Source organism: Hypomesus nipponensis, chromosome 16 (genome assembly GCF_054491055.1).
Source record: "Hypomesus nipponensis isolate SF chromosome 16, ASM5449105v1, whole genome shotgun sequence".
Lineage (NCBI taxonomy): Eukaryota > Metazoa > Chordata > Actinopteri > Osmeriformes > Osmeridae > Hypomesus > Hypomesus nipponensis.
This window is the reverse complement of record NC_140376.1, coordinates 10,651,273-10,671,367: the sequence shown is the minus strand read 5'-3', so window position 1 is coordinate 10,671,367 and position 20,095 is coordinate 10,651,273. Positions and strand designations below refer to the sequence as shown.

At 39.8% G+C, this 20,095-nt stretch overlaps 2 protein-coding genes and 1 pseudogene across 3 annotated transcripts in view; 2 read left to right on the top strand and 1 right to left on the bottom strand.

Annotated features, from left to right (window-relative positions):
- LOC146254858 (uncharacterized) overlaps window positions 1-2,407 on the top strand; it is a 36,272-nt pseudogene extending 33,865 nt beyond the window's left edge.
- A 231-nt stretch (window positions 2,408-2,638) lies between these two features.
- paics (phosphoribosylaminoimidazole carboxylase, phosphoribosylaminoimidazole succinocarboxamide synthetase) lies at window positions 2,639-15,805 on the bottom strand. The gene is made up of 9 exons (XM_084675514.1): window positions 15,651-15,805; window positions 15,327-15,524; window positions 14,656-14,834; window positions 14,194-14,373; window positions 12,185-12,298; window positions 12,021-12,104; window positions 9,811-9,991; window positions 9,582-9,740; window positions 2,639-2,975 (listed from the first exon to the last, which is right to left on the bottom strand). The coding sequence occupies exons 1-9, from the start codon at window positions 15,664-15,666 to the stop codon at window positions 2,809-2,811; spliced, it is 1,278 nt and encodes a 425-aa protein (XP_084531640.1). The 5' UTR covers window positions 15,667-15,805; the 3' UTR covers window positions 2,639-2,808.
- A 123-nt stretch (window positions 15,806-15,928) lies between these two features.
- The window catches only part of ppat (phosphoribosyl pyrophosphate amidotransferase), a 70,223-nt gene continuing 66,056 nt past the window's right edge, over window positions 15,929-20,095 (top strand). For both annotated transcript variants that reach the window (XM_084675513.1, XM_084675511.1), the window contains exon 1: window positions 15,929-16,379. In XM_084675513.1, coding sequence (XP_084531639.1) covers window positions 16,252-16,379 — 128 coding nt within the window. In that variant the 5' untranslated portion in view covers window positions 15,929-16,251. The remainder of the gene's footprint in view (window positions 16,380-20,095) is intronic.

Below are 20,095 nucleotides of genomic sequence, written 5' to 3'. Positions count from 1 at the left end.
ACACGATGCAAGGACTTAGAAAGAAAGATTTATCCGACAATTTGTTGACATGTGTAGTCTACTAACCTTTTATTACATTACATTAGATCTCTGCAAATCAATCGCTAGATTACGGCTAGCCACTAGACATTCACTGTATGGCTAGCGAGTGCCTGCCAGCCAGCATTTCAATTTTGAATGTCAATCGTTTGCCAGGTGAGGTACTGTAGCCCTAGACTATGCAGCTAGCAGAGACGAAAGTTACATAATGTGACAAGACTGAATTTAAAAGTACAAAAAAACACCAAGGACACTGACAACCTTGGCAACCCTGTGCCAGGAATCTTATTTTTTGTTAACGTCTGTGTAATCGTACAGAGATGTATCAAACAAGACTGGGTGTGCAGACAAGTTTCTCCTTGATTTTGAAACTGAGAAACCTAGAAAATGTTTACCACGGTTGCTACGTTAAAATCCATTCGTCCGTCTGTCCGGACGGCTACGTTACAAGAAACGAGAAACCAATCCCGCGCAGCCAACCAGCACAAGCGCAAATGTTACTTGAAGTGCCTCCCCCCCGTCTTAACCTGAAAATTCACCTCAAAACGCATCAAAAATGCAAACATAACATTTTTGTGGAACTTAAATGGGGAATAAAGACTAACAACGCAGATAACAAAATTGAACACTACACAGTCATTAATGTTTTTCATTTAGGCGAAGCATTTTCTCATAGTGACACAAGAGGTTCCGGATCCGGTAGAAAAGGTTCCGGATCCAACGTCAGAGATGCTGGAACATGTTCCGGCTCAAATTAAGCCTTGCCCTGGCATGCCTGACTTTACAGACTTATGGTGCGTGTCCACTACAGCCACGCAATGCGAGTAACACTTTCCATTCATTTTCAATGAAGCCAGGTGAATCGCTTGCGGGGTGCACTGAGAGTAGCAACGCAATGCGATCTAAGCAATTCGAGTGGGGATTCTCAACTTTATATTACTACGTAATATTGCCAAAATACGAAAATTCCTCTCAAAGGATGATGCTGAAAAACTAATACATACTTTTGTTACGTCCCGATTGGACTACTGCAATGTGTTGTTCTCTGGCCTGCCAATTACCTACTTGAAAAATTTACAGCGGGTACAAAATGCTGCTGCTAGACTATTGACAAAAACAAGAAAGTTTGATCATATAACCTCTACTCTTATCTCTTTACACTGGCTCCCTATCCAAGCCAGAGCTGATTTCAAAGTTTTACTACTAACTTACAAATCTCTACATGGATTGGCACCACTGTACCTCTCCGGTCTCCTTGCACCCTATTGCCCCGAAAGGACTGTAAGATCTCAAGATGCCGGCTATCTGGTAATACCCAAAATTAAGAAAAAAACTGCTGGAGGTAGGGCGTTCTCATATAGAGCACCTCTTCTCTGGAACAAATTACCTGTCTCAATTAGGGAGGCTGATACTGTTTCGACATTTAAAACTAGATTAAAAACGTTCTTGTTTAGTCAATCCTATGATTGTTAAATGTGTGTACTTTCTATGTAAACCTGGGGTGTGCGTTTGCCTATGTGTGTATCACATGTAACTTTTAAATTGTAATTTTAGCTTATGTTCACACTGCCCATTTAAATGTTACAAATAAAGTAAACCTGTTATTGTATATTGTTACTGTAATAGTTCCGTTGCTGTATATTTTAATTGTTATAGTTTACTAGTTGGAGACAACGGGGGGCTGGTTGTTTTCATCCTTATTTGTATAAATATAACCTATTTTAGAGTTGTTTCCCCCGGAACAGATTTCATGTTCCAACCAAGGGGGGCTGTCGCTGTCTTGGTGTGTGGGGCTGCATCAAATACCCTCTTAGCTTTGTTAAATTGCTGCACTAGTCCACACTTGACCGGTGGGGATCTCATTCTATTACGACTGAAACTGTTAGCTGCTCCTGGCATTCTCTAATCCCTGTTCTCTTCTCTGTCCCCCCACACATCCCCTGTGGTGTGGGGGGTCTGAGCTGTCAGGACCTGTCTGGTCGTCGGTCTACCAACGCTGGACCAGGTCGTCAACCGGAAACCAGCCTCCATGACGGCCAACAGCGAGTTTCCAGGTCCCATCCAACGTCTATAAAGCCGAACAATGGATTTTTGGTGTTTCAAAACCCATTGACACTGTATGACTATGTTTAGCTTGTGTTCTGCTCCTCTCTCTTGCCAACCGTCTCTGGAGGAGGGGATCCCTCTCTGAATTGCTCCTCCCAAGGTTTCTTCAATTTTTTCTCCCGTTGGGAGTTTTTCTGGGAGTTTTTCCTTGTCTTCCTTGAGGGTTTAGGTTGGTTGAGGGGCAGTTCTATGGGCGTATTAGAAGCCCTCTGTGACATGCTTGCGTGTAAAAAGGGCTATACAAATAAATTTGATTTGATTTTGATTTGATGTAAATGAGGAGCAATTTTGGCCATCAATTGGCAATGGCCAATCGGCTTGTTGTTGTGTTTCTTGTAACGTAGCAACCCCCCCCCCCAAAAAAAAAACATGCAAACAAATGGTTTGTTAATACATGGTGGGCAGTGTGTTACATGTAAATGTTTACTGCACAAAAAAAAAAAAAAAAAAAACATGATTACAATTTAAAAATGGCCTGAAAAAATAAAACATCTGGGATTGAAGTACATTTTATTGTATACATTTTTACTCAATTAATTGATTGATTTTAGTATTAAGTATTAATCAAATTGTTAGTACCATTATGATAATATTTAATTGGACAGGAAATATGGACAGACATTTTACTACGCTCAGGTCAAAGCTCAGGGATGGGAGGATGCCTTAAACGCTGCATGCCTGCAGCTTCTTATCAGCCAGCTTCAGAGACACCCAGGTGTTGAGCATGGAGGCACGCAGTTTGGACCACACCAAATGGTTTGACAGCCCAAAGATCTGGGCAGCAAACTGAGCAGCAGCGTCTGGAGACAGGACTGTGGAGCAGCCGAGACCTGTCAGAAAGAAAGTGTGTTGTTGTCCTGTGGGTTGAGTACTGTAGACTCAGTGTTCCGTACACAACGTTTACGCACGGTATTCCATACACGTCACATAAAACACCCCAGCCAATAAAAAATACTCCCTGGCAAAATGTGTAATCAATACTGTTACAAAGCTAATTTTCTCCCGCTTCCAGCAAAGTCAAATTGACATCAGTTGGACTTCTGCTGTCAACAAGAGCACAGTAAGTAGTGAAGCTCCCCCTACCGTTACCATAAAAATGGGGCCGGGAGAAGAATTTGCATAGCAGTTAGCTAGGCGGAGCCATATCTCCATAAGGGAAATTGCTCTCTAAGCCTTGCATTATCAACTTACAAATGTTTAAATTAAACAAAACCATATTAAAGTGTGTTTTGACCTATCATTTCATACAATTTGTTGTTTTAAAATGACTTGCTACAGTCTTGGTTACGCAATGGTTTAATGCTAGAATCACCGCAGGAACATTGACTGTCATAACGCGTCTTTGAGTGAAACCAATTATAAATGTATTATGTATTGAATTACGTCAAACTGATCGTATTTTATTTAATGCAAATGTATTCCTTTACAATCATTATCAAAACTCAGGGATTCAAACACATGTATGGTCAAAAAAGATGTCGTTGTTTACAATAGTCATGGGGAGGAAAGTAAATATATTCATGCATACCTTTTGGAGTCAAACTCTTTGGACAAAGCGTGAACAAAATGTAATACCTTATAAAATCAGGATTAAGACTTTTTAATACCTTTTAAGGGCCTTAATTTTCCTTAAATGGATTTATCAACTTTTAATACTTTAAGACCCCGCGGATACCCTGTTCAGGGTTTTTCCTGCGTAGAGAAAATGTTGGCGCGCGCCAAAGCCGTTTTCCTGAGCGCCAATGACAAATCCCGAGCGCCAAAGGCAAAAAAAATCTGCAATGAAAAGAAAAAAAACGCGTGCAATGCATGTCAGCGAATATGTTCTCAACAGCATGTTTCCAGTAGGCTACAGTCGAACCCTCGTTCCGTTTTGATCTGAACTGTCATTCCGCTGCGAGGGCCAGCCTGACGTACACAAATACACCTGTAGAAATGCAAATAGAATTTCCACTCAAAATGCTGACAAAAGTTTGATTTATGATTTCAAACGCCGCCTCCATTGGTATTCTTAACCTGGAATGATAATATATAGTGCAGTGTTTCCTCTATGGCAACATTTCTGCCGCCACGGGATCAGATATCAGGCTGTACAAAATTTTGGCCGTCGTATCAGCAGTGATTGTTAGAGTGCATATCGGAGAATTGCAAGGACACGCGCTTGACAACGCACTTGAGATTGCGTGTGTGCGTCTTTGAGAACTGTAAGTCATAACCTATAACTTATGTTGTCAGTTTATGTGAGCCTGTTATTGTATAAGTCTATAGTCCTTGCATGTTTAAATCAAGTTAACTGGTGATTTTCGTTGTATGTATTCTTCCCCTGCTAGCTAAATTGCACATGTCTGTTGATTCGGTAGCGATTTCTGCCCTTGCTCAGGTTTGTATTTAAGGTGCATTATTATGCTGAAGTAGTTTTAATTAATAAAAAGTGGGTTTATTTTTTTGTTTGCTGCAGAATGCTTAGCCTATCAAGATCAAATGAAGCAGGCAGTGTACATGCTTCAGAGTGGCCAACCTTTATCGATAGGCTAGGCTACTGACCATTTACAATAAGTTGTTACGTCAATTATTAATTGGCAGCATTTATACCATTTAGAACATATTTTGAGTGTAAGGTGTCTTTAAGTAGCCTAACTTTATTGCTTTGCGGAAACAGGACAAAAATGTGTTGGGTTGGGGGAGAAAAAAAGGTATATATATATATATATATATATATATATATATATATATATATATATATATACACACACAGGTTGATTTCAGGTAATGTGGGACACTTTTTGGTAGAGGCTCCAGTAGACTTACAAAATAACTGTTAACTCGCCCCAGTGGTGTTTTTGTAAATCGTTTTAGGGCTTAGGAACATTTTCATACTGGAATACACAATATTTTACAAGCTACACACTTTCAAACATAACATGATCTCACTCAGGCAGCATTTTCAGGTAATGTGGGACAGCTTGTCTGGTAAATTGGGACAGTCATTGTCTGTCGGCCTAGTCTGCTGATATAATTATTAGTTTATATACAACAATACTAGGTGCAAGGGTGTGGCAAGATTCATTTAGTTGTGGGGGTTGACTTATACATTAGGCATAAAGTGTAACTGATGTAAACCTTAGTGATCTGCAGTCTATGTGCTAGCTAGCTAGTCCCGCTGCGTTAGCATTTTGTTGGACTACCGTTTGCGGTCACGCTTACAAGTCTGAAAGCGCTGGTTCAATGACAGTGTAAGTTGTTATTTAGTTGGGAAAATAAGTGCAGTATGATGCATTGGTATAAAATATTTGACAACTGTCGAATTAAATTACTTTTATAGCATAAACACAGCATTACTAGATGTCCCACTTTACCTTAAAAATGCTGTCCCACATTAACTGACATGATCAGGTATGTGGGACAGTCACATAATGCTTTTTTTTCTTCTAATAAAGCATTATTTTACAAATGTTTGTGTGTGTTTCAATCAGTGGTTAAACCCCTTCAATATGCTGCAATAGTACTCATTGTAACTTAATTTAAATTCCTTTGCCAGCCTTATCATTGAGAAATATAATGTCATATGCCGCTGAACTTTCGATGCGTTTTTTCTGTATAGACCTCTTGTCAAGCCAGATCACGCCTACTCTGATGTCAGACAAATAAAAACCACTGCATAGTGACTAGAAGTGTTGTATTTACGAGTCAAGATCAGCTCTGGTGATTGGATGTCAGTTTTGCACATATTAAATCATCAAAATGCATAATTGTCCCACTTTACCTGAACTCACCATAATATATGGTGAGTTCAGGTAAAGTCGGACAATTATGCATTTTGAGATATATATATATATATATATATATATATATATATATATATATTTTTTTTTTTTCTTCCTTTTTTTCTTTTTGAACACCGAAGACCCATTTTGACCCAGGAAAAACCCTGCTGTTTTAATATTTTGACCTATATTATTGGTTCAACATCATGTCAATCATGGCTCAGAAAGTTGCCAAGCGTTTTCCGGCAACTACGATGCTATCAGATTAGCTGTAGTCTTATTTTTGACTGTTGCAGCCTCATTTAAAGTCGCTCTACGTCCGAGTTTGTACGGAACACCGTGAGTCTACAGTAAGTCAGTGCAAAATCCTGCAACTATAGAGACACTGGATAAGTGGGAGAACAGCATAACATTAAACGCTACTTCACCTTACTGTAAAATGTGTTTTTTCCCAGCGACTGGTTATTGGCACTGCAACTGCCAGTGGGCATCTGAGTGTATTTAAATTACATAAAGATCTATGGCACCATCCAAAAGAAGCATTCTTTAAGCATGAAAATTTCACTTTGAGGTTTTCAAAACATTAATGAGAAAATGAGCTACGACCATGCGAGCGCGATGCTGGTTTTTCCTTGAGACATGCAAACGAGCGAAGCATGGCAGTTGCTCAGTGTTTGGATTTACAAATGAACACCAAAGTCTTTTAGTTCCTTCATCTGAGTCTCTGAAGAACCAGTGTTCATTTTATTTTCTCTGGAAATGCACCGACACATCTTCCCAAAGTTTTGTATGTCTGCGCCAAACATTTCACCGACGACTGTTTACTCAACTTGGGCTAATACAGAGCTGGCCTTGCTGAACGTCTGAAAATAAAGTCTGGATCACTACCAACTCTCCTTGGCTCAGCTACAAACCTGGGACAAGTAAGTAAACGGTATGGAGAAATTGTTGTTATCTATTAACTATTTTGTGCAGCACCCATTTGTAGTAGCCGAACTATAGCAACAAATTAAATCTAATTACAATAAATTAAAATACAATTTATTTTCTATCAGCAGATGTTACAAGGGCTCCTGTGCACAAGTATGTAATTTAGACTGTTAAAACCTAAATAAAGTGTATACCAATATATGTATAGCTTATGCAAAATTATGACAATTTAATTTTATTCTATAAAGCTAATTTGCTTCATTAAATAATATGTGTGTAGATGGGTAAGCACAATTCCTATGTTATGACTTGGCGGCAACAATAATTGTAGAATGAAATAGCTGTATATTTCGTAAAGTAGATAATTTCAGAAATATCAAGAGGTATGCGAGTTACAATAAATTAGTATTCTACAACATCTTAGAATGTTAAATTAAATGTAGGTCTATTCTTGAGGTGGTGAAAGAGCTGTGTAAACATAGGAATGTTTGGAATGTTACGGTAACTTGATGTGAGTAGACGATAGCCTACATTCAAGGGAATTTGAGGGACCAAATCTATTTACTCACAACACAATCGATCATTAGAAAGGGGGGAGGGATGTTGCACCTTCCAAAAAGGTGTATTCACAGTTTACCAGGTGCAGTTTACTTGTGCACAATTCAATGCATGACATTATCCCATTCGTTCTTTTTAGTCTGTGGATGTAAGCTCAAATGAATGCAAGACTTGGTGTGTAGGGCTGGGCGGTATGACGGTATATATCGTGCGACGGTAGAAATGTGTTTAACGGGAGAGATTTGGCTATACCGTTTCAACCACAGTATACTTAAATTTTAATTAAAGTCAATTAAATGTCTGGTTGTTGTATTGTATATAAGCCATCATATAAATCGCATTCTTGCAATATTTAGAATTGTAGTTTAACTTTTATTTGATTTGCTATTTGACCTTGAAGCACATTTGCATTGCAATGGTCTGAGGGAATTTTTGATGTGGAGTGTATTTTGTCAAAGCGGACCACATTCATGCAGATGCTAATTAATTATGTATTTGATGACCCATTCTGCAGGTAACCAATTCGATTTGTTGTTCAAGTTTTACGTCTCGTGCTGTAAAATGTTTTGTTGTAAAATTACACTGGTGGAGTTGCTAGCATTCTTGATCTAGGATGACTAGTGAAGGCTAACTACTTACCGAGAGTGAGGTAATGCAGGGAAATATCAAACTGAGGCTTTAACGTATCGACCGAGCTTTAACGAGGTTGATATGCCAAAACCGAAGTTAGATATGGATAGTAAAACTCAGACTGATCGCTTTCGCTCATTTTGAAATTTTCGTCGGAGGGCGTTACGGATCCGTATTGTGCTGTGAGTAGGTCACCACCAAATGGCATGACTGCGCATCAGCCAATATGAAATCTCGTACTGTTGTTGCCTTTAAATAATAGCCAGTAACGTAACTTGTAGTACATGCCATACGGTGATATATACAGTAACCGTGATATAAAATGACTCAAACCGTGATACATTTTGTCCATATCGCCCACCCCTGCCCTAATGGTGTGTTATTGTTTTAAAATTTGTATCGTATGAGATGTGAGTTTTTGTATGTAGGGCTTTTATGTATTCATCTATTGTTTTACAGTACAGCACTTTGTGTTCACTTTGGATTTTAAAGTGCTCTATAAATAAATGTTGCTTGCTTGCAGAAAGCATGGGGGGGGGGAGATGGGATATTATGTACAGACAAACTCAGGCTACATACAAAACAGCCATTATAGACTGATCTGACTTCTATGGGAACTGCGCTAGAAAAATAGCCTACTAAATGGAGTTGGGAAATAGGGGTAGAGTTTGCTTCTGAATTGACAATGTTCACTGTCTAGTCTGTTCTAGTTGTAGATAGGCTACCAACTTGATTTATTAAATGCAAATTGTTTGCACACAATGCGTTACTGCTGAATGTTTTTGTCATAAAAGGACAAATTTCAGAAGTAATGTGAGAATTTCCAAATAAGTTACACTTGCAACTGATCTATTTGGACCATGGCCTGACCAGCAATGATGAACAATAAATGTTTTGCCAGGATAACTGGATCTAATTAGACCATTGAATGTTTATTATGTCCCTGTGTGTTTATACTTTTGGGGACAACGTAACGTTGCCAGCCAACAACATATTGTTGATAATGTCGGGCCACACATTTATAGACCAACTGCAGTCTAACCCTCAACATGTGACTGACATCCTTCATAATAAATTACATTTTGCTGAATGATTGAAGGACTTGACAACAATCGTTCTAATGAAAGTAACCGACTTATCAACACAAGAAGTATTGATAGATTGACGAAGGCCACTTCAGTTTCCGAACTTGTCTCATCTGTGTGCAAGAAGCGCCATCTGGCGATCATTAGGGAACCATTGACCCGCGCTAAAAGTAGGCTAGGGAAAACCAGCATGCACCGTCATGCAAATCACGCATTACACACCCACAACTCAACTGGAAACTTAGGTATCCAAGAATGCAGTTTTTCCCCTCAAGGCTGAAATTTGCTCAAGCCCAGATGCAAGTAATCATGCATTACATTATGTTAATGAATTAGCGGATTGAATGAAAAGCGCCTGATGTTAATTTAAAGACGATAGCTGTTCAATTAGTTTTTAATACAGATAATCACATCACAATTTCCAAAGTACCTACCAAAACTAATGATTCTCAAACATGGCTACGCTTACCACTTGGCATGCGGAGGGATGACCACACGTCTTGTACCCCCCAGTCGGGAGTGATTGGTGGGCAGTTGATGACAGGATAAGCAGAGTTTCCAGACACCACAGGACCCAGGCCATTGCTTCTGCCCGCCACAGCCACAAACACAGTTGGCACGGCATCACCTAAGGGGCCCATTCAAGTACTTAGAAATCAATGGTTAGGTTACATTTAAACATTTTAAGTGTAACCCACCTTCATATTCAGCTTTTATACGGAGTGTCTCCTCTGGTCCTTTGTGTGCAGAGGTGACTCGTAGGATACTCTGGATGCCATAGGCTCCACAGGCCTTTCCGATTTTCTCGCAGTGGGCCAGGTCAGATGTGGATCCCATTAGCACCACCACACGTCCACTGACCTGGGGCTCCATTAGTATCTTGGAACACAGACAGGACAAGACTGCCAAAATGAACAACAACAACACTGCACTTAAAAGGTCCCATGACATGAACATTTCAATTTAGGAGGTTATTTAACATTAATATGAGTTCCCCTAGCCTGCCTTTGGTCCCCCAGTGGCTAGAAATGTTGATGGGTGTAAACCAAGCCCTGGGTATTCTTCTCTGCCTTGGTGAAAATGAAAGCTCAAACGCTCGGTTTTGAAAATCTTCTCCTTATGTCGTCATAAGGAGGAAGGTTACTTCCCCTTTCTCTGCTTTGCCCGCCCAGAGAATCTGGCCCGCCCATGAGAAACTGAGCTACAACCGTGCGAGTGCGAGTATAACAAGACGCACTTGTTCCGGGAGTACAATGGCACATAGGAATGATTGCTTGATTGGACCTGATGTTAGTTTCCTCCAGGATCATAATGACTCTTATTGAGAAACTTGTTGCTCTTGTAGGTTAGTTATAACGAAGTAAACTCTTGAATTCCTGTACTCGCTGTGAAATATTTTACTGTTGATTGTACCTGTAGAAGAACAGTCTTGCACTTTTTGTGGTTCATGTTTTAATTTGTAACGTGTATAACTGCATGCTCTTTTGAGTCTTCCATTTGGCACTTGTTTAGTTTTTTCACAATGTATGCTTCACATTTTGGCTGCTTGCAATGTTTGGGACTACCTCGTTGTTATGATCAGTGACCTATGCTCTTTTGTAAAGCTCTCTCTTGGAAGTCGCTTTGGATAAAATTGCTGCTAAATGCATAAATGTAAAGTGTAAACAGTTGCTCAGTGTTTGGATGTACAAATGAAAACAAGTATTTTTTTTAGTTAGTTCACTCTAGAAATGTGCCGATTCAACTTCCCAAAGTGTTGCATGTCTGCACCAAACATTTTAGCCACAACTTTCCTCAACTTGACCAATACAAAAGCTGGCCTTGCTGAACATCTGATTACATTCTGGATCAGTACCAACTCTCCTTGGTCCAGCTACAAACCTCGGACAAGTAAGTCAACTAACGCTATATCATTTTGTGCATTACTGTATATGGTTACCGAGCAAGGTACCCTTAGAATGCGGCTGTAACACTAGCTCACAGCTCAGTTACTGTCACTAATGTAAAAGGTAGATAGCATCAAGTATGTGTGTGAACACACACGCGAGTTGTACACTTTGTTTTTTGGATAACCGTTCTGTTGTTGGTGTTATGGCACACGCGATATACACGGGAGTCAGATGGCTGAGCGGTGAGGGAGTCGGGGTAGTAATCAGAAGGTTGCTGGATCAATTCCCCGCCGTACAAAATGATAGTGTCCTCCACTTCACCCTATTTGCCTCGAGGGGAATGTCCCTGTACTTACTGAAAATTGCTCTGGATTAGAGTGTCTGCTAAAGGACTAAATGTAAAGGATATCCACCTTTCCCCTCATTGAAATGACTGAGTGTGCACCTCTGCAAACCAGGGTGATCAGATGAGAATGGGCACATTTGAGGCTTCTTACAGCAACAGGGCTATGAGCCATTGCGATACATCCACTGTAAACATTAGCGCATGGTGCCGCGTCTCTCCTCCTCATTTGCATTTAAAGCAACAGACACAGAAACGGCACGTCCGGAGGAAATCTCATTGTGGGACTGCTCTTAGTGGCATAATTCTGCATCAAGGCTGAATTTTGGGAAATAAACTTAAGATACAGTTTTAGGGGACCACTAAGGCCTATATAAAAGCATCCAAAAACAGCATGTCATGGGACCTTTAAGACTTAAGTATTCCACAGTAGGCACAGGTGTGTTAGGATCTGTGTTACAGATTAATTGGAACCATTTGCAAATAACTGCCTTGTGTTTGCTCATTTGCAGATGACCATCCACAAAATAACTACTTCGAAAATACTTATACAGTATACATTTTTAGCATTGCTTTACATTTTGATCTAAGAAGTATAGATGGAAAGTTTTTGAAGTTCAGGCAAAAGAGCAACACAAAAAATACATATAAAAAGTAGGATGCATGTTGAAAGTACCTCAAGTCTATCAGAGACCCATTCAAAGTTCTGCTTCACCATCTGCATTGCCTCAGGGGTAACCTCTTTTAGGTCTCGGTAAACCTAATGAAGACAGAACGGTTTCACAACAGCATATACAATTTGCAAAGAAGATTGGGTGTAAAAGAGTGAAGATCACACACCTGCTTGTCCTTCTGCTGGCTCCGATCTCCTGCTGGCCACAGTCTCCATGAGTCGTTATCAATCACATCCGCGATTACAATCTCTTTGGAAGTCACATTCACACCAAACTCAATCTATGAACAAAAAGGGGGACAATTTCTATTTGCAACTTGTATCTCTTATTCCCTTCTATTCCTCTGTTAGGAATGCAATTACATGCTAGAAAGACAGTTTAAGCTCATGAATAGCAGGAAGTGCAATTAAGAACCGCATTTCTTCGATTAGACCACTTGTGATTAAATGTTGCATTAAATCTAATAGTTAAACACTGCAATATTATATTTAAAATAATTCTATGGTATTGTTTGGCTACTACAAATAGTTACATAAGTACAAAACAGTCACTAAATATCAACATCACCATCTGTGTCCTTGCCAACATCAATTAGAAACATCCACTTATCAACCTGTACTTTTGCGGTTTATGCTTTGCTGACTTAAAATATAGTTGACAGCACACACTGTTACGAGACAGATGTAGTAATGAATAAACTGCTTTACGCTACCCCTATGTTTTTATTGAGCTGCACCTGTTTATGCCCATTGAAAAATGAATGCATTTTGGTACAATGCAAAGTTAACACGTTAACGCGTCAACGCAATCTCACTTTAACGCGACAAAAAGTGACGTTAACGCAGGTTTCTTTTTGACCCTGGGAATCAACTGTTATCACATGACACACAACTGCCGACGGTAGCTGAATGATGGAGATGGCTGTTAGATGGGAAGTTGCATTTCAAAAAGTTGCGAGACGGTTCGGTTGACAAAACTAAGGCTATGTTTAGTTATCACTGGAGTACTTCCAGCCTAAGTTATCATATGCAAGCAAAGCACACAGCTAGCAGCAGCATTAGCAGCGTTGAACCAGCTGACTGGGTTCAACAAAATAGAAACTGTATGTTCAATATAAAAGGTAAATCTAGGGTTGCTTAAGTATCTGAAGTATGTTTGAGTGAGATTTGATTATTATGGAGCAGGATATCGTAGTAGGCTATGAGACATGTCTTAAATGTATTTTATATTCCAGAACAAGTCTAATTTGTGGATGTTTTTAAAACAGCAGTATAGTTTGTGAGTGAATAAAACTCCCTCAATTTAAGTTTTATGGACATTATCATCCAGTTAGGCCTATCTGAAGTCTTTAAGTCCACCCTTTTTATGTTATTTCCACAAAAAGATCATTTATTGGGGTAACATTTTCACAGATTCTTTTTTTTTGCGATTATCATATGAAATAATGTGATTATTGCTTGACAGCTCCAATGTATTTGTATATGCATATATGTGTGTGTACTACATGTGTGTCATGGAGCAAAAGACTTCAGAGTCATGTTATCAATAGCCTTTATTCAAACTCAATAGAGTGGGTGCGCAGAGCTTGCAGTGCATTCGAAAGGAGTTGTTTTGGCATCCAACCATTTCGAAAAATTCTTCCAGGTACAACCAGGGATGTAAAAGGGTTGGCTTGTCTTCCTGGCTACCAACCTCCTCGCTGGTGTTTGGTTGGGACATTTTGCCCGAGTTCTCTTCAGTCTCTGCCACGTAGGCTACATACATCTGCCATACATCTTTGCTGGAGTGTGACGTGATTTGTGTCATGTGCAGGTGCGATGGATCGCATACAAACTAATAGGGTGTCGGAATGGTATACATTTAGACTTCTCATCCAACCACAAATTCACTCTATCCGGATGGCGCGATTTATCTGGCTAGATATTTTTTGTGTGTTTTTTTGAACGATGACAAGCCGGATTGAAAACAAGCCGAACTGAAATTAGAGTAACAAGGCTATTTTTTTTTTTATGTAAGGAGTATAAAGTAGGCTACAGATAATTGCATGAAAATGTAAGGCGTAGAAGTAGAAAGTCGGCTGCAAAAACAGTTAAGTATAGATGCCCAAAAATTCTACTTAAGACACCTCTGGTTTTTAACAGAATAAATACAGTACTTAACTGACGCACACTGTACCTTCATGTCTACCAAGGTACAATTCTGGGTGGCCCAAGCCTTCTCCAGGATCTCAAAGATTGTCACAGTGGTATGGTTCATGATGTCCACCTCACAGCGATCTATGGTAAGGCCTGCTCGAGAAAAATGAGCCTCCAGAATCTGCTCCTCTGACCATTGAGGATCATTATTGGCATCATCCTGTACCAACGTAAACATGACAAATTCAGCACGTGGAGACAAACTAATTTCTTTAAACTATAAATCCCTTAAATAATTTGGAACCCCAAAGCATCAACATGTTTTGTAGATATAGCAGGACGGACAATTTCTCATTTAGTGCCACATTATTTTCACCTGTTGGCATAAAGCTGATTAGAAAGTCCCAAAGTAGATGAGTGCTAATAACTATATCCAATTTCACCAACATGACACCCCAGATGTTAATATTACTGCAGGAAACCTTAAAACACACACACACACCTTATAAAACATTTCGATCTTAACTGGGGAGAACCGGTAGCCTTCTTTCACGCCAGGATTTCTCTTAAGGAATGATCCAGTTGCTAATCTCCGACACACCCACTCTATGGGAATCATCTCACAATGAGCAGCAATGAATGCAGTCTCTGAGTGCTGCCTCAAAAAGGCTGTCTTGATGCCTGACACACACAAAAAAAACAATAAAACGGAACAAAATCAGAAACTCACTCCAAAGACCTAATCTGACAGTTGTCAAACTTCCATTTGTAGAATGTTCAATTAGGAATCAAAAGTAGCCTTGTCTTGATGCAGAGATTTAAACATGGGCTGCTAGAGTATTCAATGTAAGCATGCCTGGCTCAATTAAAAGAAGCATGACTGGGTCACAAGAAAATCTATTTAGATTTAGGACACATGGGATGTACTTAGCTCACTTTATGAAATGTACTGCGAAATGTGGAGTAATTTGGGGTGAAAACTAATGTGACTTAAGTCAATCATGTAAATATAACTAGCTGTTCAGAACATAACTGGACTGAACATAGGCAACGTTACATGGGCATCAAACTGTCAATCACTTATTCAATCAAAGCCATTTTGATATACTAAACGAGTCGGTCATTCAAATGCATGTCCAAATGTTAAATGACTTTTGTCGTCTGGTAACTCACCAGCATTCTGCAGCAGATTGAACACAGAACTCGAGGTTTTGTTAGCAATCGCGGCCTTGCCATCCAATTGGTCCTTCCTCGCGGCATTTCCAGCAGTGATTTGATCTTTAGACTGGACCAGAACGTGACCAGTTTCGTTCACAATTTCAAAGATCTGTTTAGTCTTTCCCTCATTAAGTTTCTGTCCAAGTTTGATATCTGTAGCAGATAATACATTTTAACCACACTTGGCTATGCGAAGATGCATACACAATACCTAATCACGTGCTTTAAGATGAATACCGAATTATTGGGGCTACGACTCGAGACATGTTGCTCACATACCTGATGCAGCCGCCATCTTTGTAGAAAGTCTGTCGTGCTAAAGGAACAAATTACAAAATTAATGTGGTCGTGATGTTTATAAACCTTAAAGCCTTGTCTTGATATTTGAAGTTGGTGCGTTATGACCAACTTGCTGTCTCCCCAATGTTGAAATAGCAATGATGCAAACGCAAACCATCCTCACGTGTAAGAAGAAGCCAATTACAATCCACTCCATGGATTCAGATAGAACCAATAAGGTCAACCCAGTACCGCCCATTTTTAGGAAAAGTTTATTACAACAAATTTGGAAGACGACATTTCTTAACTAGCAAGCACAAAATAGTCGTCTGAACCCTGCCTTAGTGTTAAATACAAAATAGTGCACTCGATCACAGAAAGACAGAAATCGAACTATTTAGATCTCTTAGTCCCTAAACTAATCGATTTTACTAATCCATTTATTACGGATGGTTATCTATTAGCCTGCCTATGCAATTTTGAATTAAAAGTCATTTGATGTAGCCCTGTAGCTAGTAGTCATAGATTGTGACAGAATATTCTTAGTTGCACGTGGACTGTGGTAGAAAACTCAACACGGTGACGACCAGACTGCAATCAAATGGAGTTTGAAGAGTCTGGCATCGGAGAAGAATGCGGAGTTTTCGGTTGTGTGGCAGCTGGAGAGTGGCCAACACAACTGGAGGTTGCCCAAGTCTTAACTTTGGGACTTGTAGCTCTACAGCACAGGTAACGTTAATTAACCAGCTGTCTGTGTTTTACATTGATCAGTTGTGAAGACAAATGCATGCTTACAGACAACATTCATCAAACATATCCCCATCAAACTCGTGATGGGTGGAACAATTTATTATCCGGGTACGAAAACTGAACAAGCAAGTTGTACTGACTACCATTAGCCTGACTACCATTAGCCTATCAGCCGGGGTTAACTTGGAGTTGGACATTAAACTTGCGATGTGTAGCCCAAAACTAATAATTGATCAATACATAAGTAGGCATACCGTTGTGAATTTAGGATTTTTGACCAATATGTGTTGCAAGCATTTTGTATAATTCTAGACACAAATTTGGAATAGCCTACGTCACTGTCGTCTAAAAACGAGGGGTAGCGCTTTTACCTCCTGATGTGGGTGTAGTGCTAGGGCTGGCGCTGCTTTTGAGCAGACGGAATGTATATTTTAAATCGGTAGTATTTATAGACCCTTTTTGTCAGTTTTTTCGGCATTGTGAACATTAATGCCCAATCGTTGAACATGTCTCGTGGTATCTGAAAACAGATAGAGGAGGTTAATCAGAATTCTAGAGGAGGTTAATCAGAAGGGCCACATGGTTCTCTAGTTCTTGAGTTCACAGTAGATTATTGTGGTCAAGCACTTTTTTTCTGCCAGTCTTGAATTGTTGCATTGTGCCTTTTAACATTTGTCAGCAGTTTTGGTAACACAACCTCTCGTTCATTCTTTACTATTAACATTGTAATTAATTTATACTGGTCTAACTGCAGTTTCATGACTCCCCAAATTTGATTAGTTAGGAGACCTGTAGTCACACGACTGAATTACACCATCCATAGTAAGTCCACTATTATCTTGTGCAGATTGTTCTTGCTCTTGTGACATGGTAAGTAATCAATAGAAGATGGAGAATGGAGACTTTCCTCTTCCTTATGCTCTCTTCCATACTATTCTCATAGACAAACAAAAATCGCTATAAACACATTATTATAAAACCCCATTTCCACCAAGTTACCCCAAGTTTATTTATAATGTTTTTACCATTATTATTAGAGATGCTCTTCAAAGACCACTTTTAGGGTACTGGTTTGACTTAGACTAAAAGTATTTACTATAAGCCCACATTTCAGTTGTTGCTGCATAGTTGACTTGCATGTCTGTGGATAGCTTGAGTGATCTGTATCCTCCATACGTTCAATCATTGCTTTCCCTCCACTTGGTACAGTGGTGCATGGGAAATGGTTATGGCCCCCTCCCTGCAAAAACAAATCCCACTTCACGTGATGAGTTCAACGTCTGTGATGACACAGAACATGTAGTGATTTCTGTATTTTTACAAAAACAGCAACATTTGGCGTACTAACATGAATACACACTATAGCTACAAAAATGTTCTTAGAATATAGTCGCAAGTGGCAGACTTGGGAGTTCAAACCCAGAACAACTCTTTTTTGGCATTAGAATAAACTGTTTTGAAGAGCCTTGTAAGTCTGGAGACGCTTGAGTTTGCTGGTCCCCGACTGGAAAACAGATGGATTTAATAGCAGGGAGATTGACTTGTTAATATCGGATTCCAACATTGAAGTGTAGGCCTATACCATTACCTGTAACCTGGAGCGCTAAACTGTCAAGAACATATTTCCAACATGGGTGAGAATCGTTTCTGCTTGATGAGGTCATCGATCCCAATGCAAGCATATTCACTAATCATCTTTTCATCTCTACTATGGATTTGGAGTTTATCCACGGTGACATCACAGCAGGGCTGGGTGGTATGACGGTATATACCGTGCACTGTTGTTACTGTTGATCATCTGTCCATCATCGTATAAAGCCCGCCCTGGCAATTTCAATGGTCCGCCCAGATCCAGGTTTTATATAGTTGTTCCCAATACAAGACCCTCCAGACCCAACTTCCCTACCAAATTATTTTTTTGTGGGCGGGGCGAAGTTGGGCTGGCAGCCAGGCTACATTCATGCCGATGCTAATTAATTATATATTTGAGGACCCATTCTGCAGGTCACCAATTTGATTTGTTGTTCAAGTTGTAAAATGTGCTGTAAAATTATTGTTGTAAAATTACACTGGTAGCGTTGCTAGCATTTTTGATCTAGGATGACAAGTGAAGGCTAACTAGCCTACTTACTGAGAGCGAGGTCCTGCCGGGAAATATCAATCTGAGGCTTTAACCTATCGACTGAGCTTTAACGAAGTTGATACGCCGAGACCAAAGTTATATGGATTGTAAAACTCAGACTGATTGCTTTCGCTCATTTTGAAATTTTTGTTGGAGGGCATTATGGATCCGCATCGAGCTGTGATCCGATCAGATTGGAGCATCCCCATTTATTATTCACTCAATGTTAACGTATACCTTACAGGAGTAGCCTGCCAAAAAGCCAATCATTAAATCTCTTTTCATTCTCGCTTACGCTCACCTGACCACTGTTACCCTGTGTTCACACTGCAGCAACGCGAATGACTTGCCATCGCTCGCCTTCCCACAGTTCACAACGCTGGGGGGCGTTTCAAACAGATTATGTAGGATGTAGTTTATGGAAGCAAATCAGTCCCATAATGTTTTGAATTTTAAAAGGCATCGAATACTTAATATTGAAATGTAAACAACACTGAATTCTCATCTGAATATATTTCAATGTAAAATAAAATTCAGGTTGCTCAAATTCGAGCCTAAAAATGTCAATCTTAAAAATTCAACCATTAAAACTCAACTCTATCAAATTTGATCCGAAAATGTTCAAGCTGAAAAAATTTGAGCCTATCAAATTCGACCCGAAAAATTAAGAGCTTAAAAAAATCAGATTTTTTACACCCGGGATATCGAGGACAGGTAGAGCAATCGAGCCTCAATGCAATCGAAGCAACTTCTGACCTATCAGAGTACAGACTTTCATTCAAGCACTCGAGGAAGCGGCAAACCTTCAACAAAGCCTGTTTAAGGCGAGCCTTGCCACTCCCTATTAAGCCCCATTGTACCGAATTTGGCTGCAGTTCCACCAGAGCTCCACTGGGGGTGATCGCAAGCGAGTGCATGTTGAATGGGAGTCTAAGGAGCTGAACAGCTAAATTTGTCTCTTTCGCCTGATTGTCGTTGAGAAATCTCAGATTTGATTGTAGTTTTTGCATGTTCAACATGGATTATAGGTCGAAAGTTGAATGAACGAGTACTTGTGTCCTTTTGATTTCTTACAGGCTGAGTTGTTGTTGCCCATAACACGCTAGCATTCTGCTAATGAATGCTGATTGGTTAGTGAAGGACTGATATGACCAGAGCTCCTGCTTGATGGCATCCGAAGCGGAATCAGAATGTCAGAGCCAAAACTCTTTCTAGCATGTGTATTGACAGGGAGAGCCTAACCTGTCAGCTGTGTGGTCGATGGCCTGAGAGAAAAAAGTAAGTGACCAGAGCTTGCCGTAAAGCAGTTGCTCTGGTCGTACGATGTGTATGATGTCAATTACATTTTCAAAAGCTTTTTAGAACAGAAAGGCGACTTTAAAACAATCTAACAGCCAGCAGTGTGTATTTTTTGCTGCCTCTCCTTTTGAATTCAGAATTCAAATTACTAGACAAAAAATTATATCCTGAGAAAAGTGGATTTTGAGGGGTACCGCTCCATAAACCTCCATTCATTCTGCACTCGCTCGTTAGCGCCCTCACATGGAACTTCAACCAGTTCAGAACCCGGAAA

Coding starts and splice junctions, on each gene's coding strand:
- paics (XM_084675514.1), bottom strand. Junction 14,374..14,655: donor AGATCGAAATGTTTTATAAG/GTGTGTGTGTGT, acceptor ACGTTGGTACAG/GATGATGCCAATAATGATCC. Junction 9,741..9,810: donor TATAAAAGCTGAATATGAAG/GTGGGTTACACT, acceptor TGGGCCCCTTAG/GTGATGCCGTGCCAACTGTG.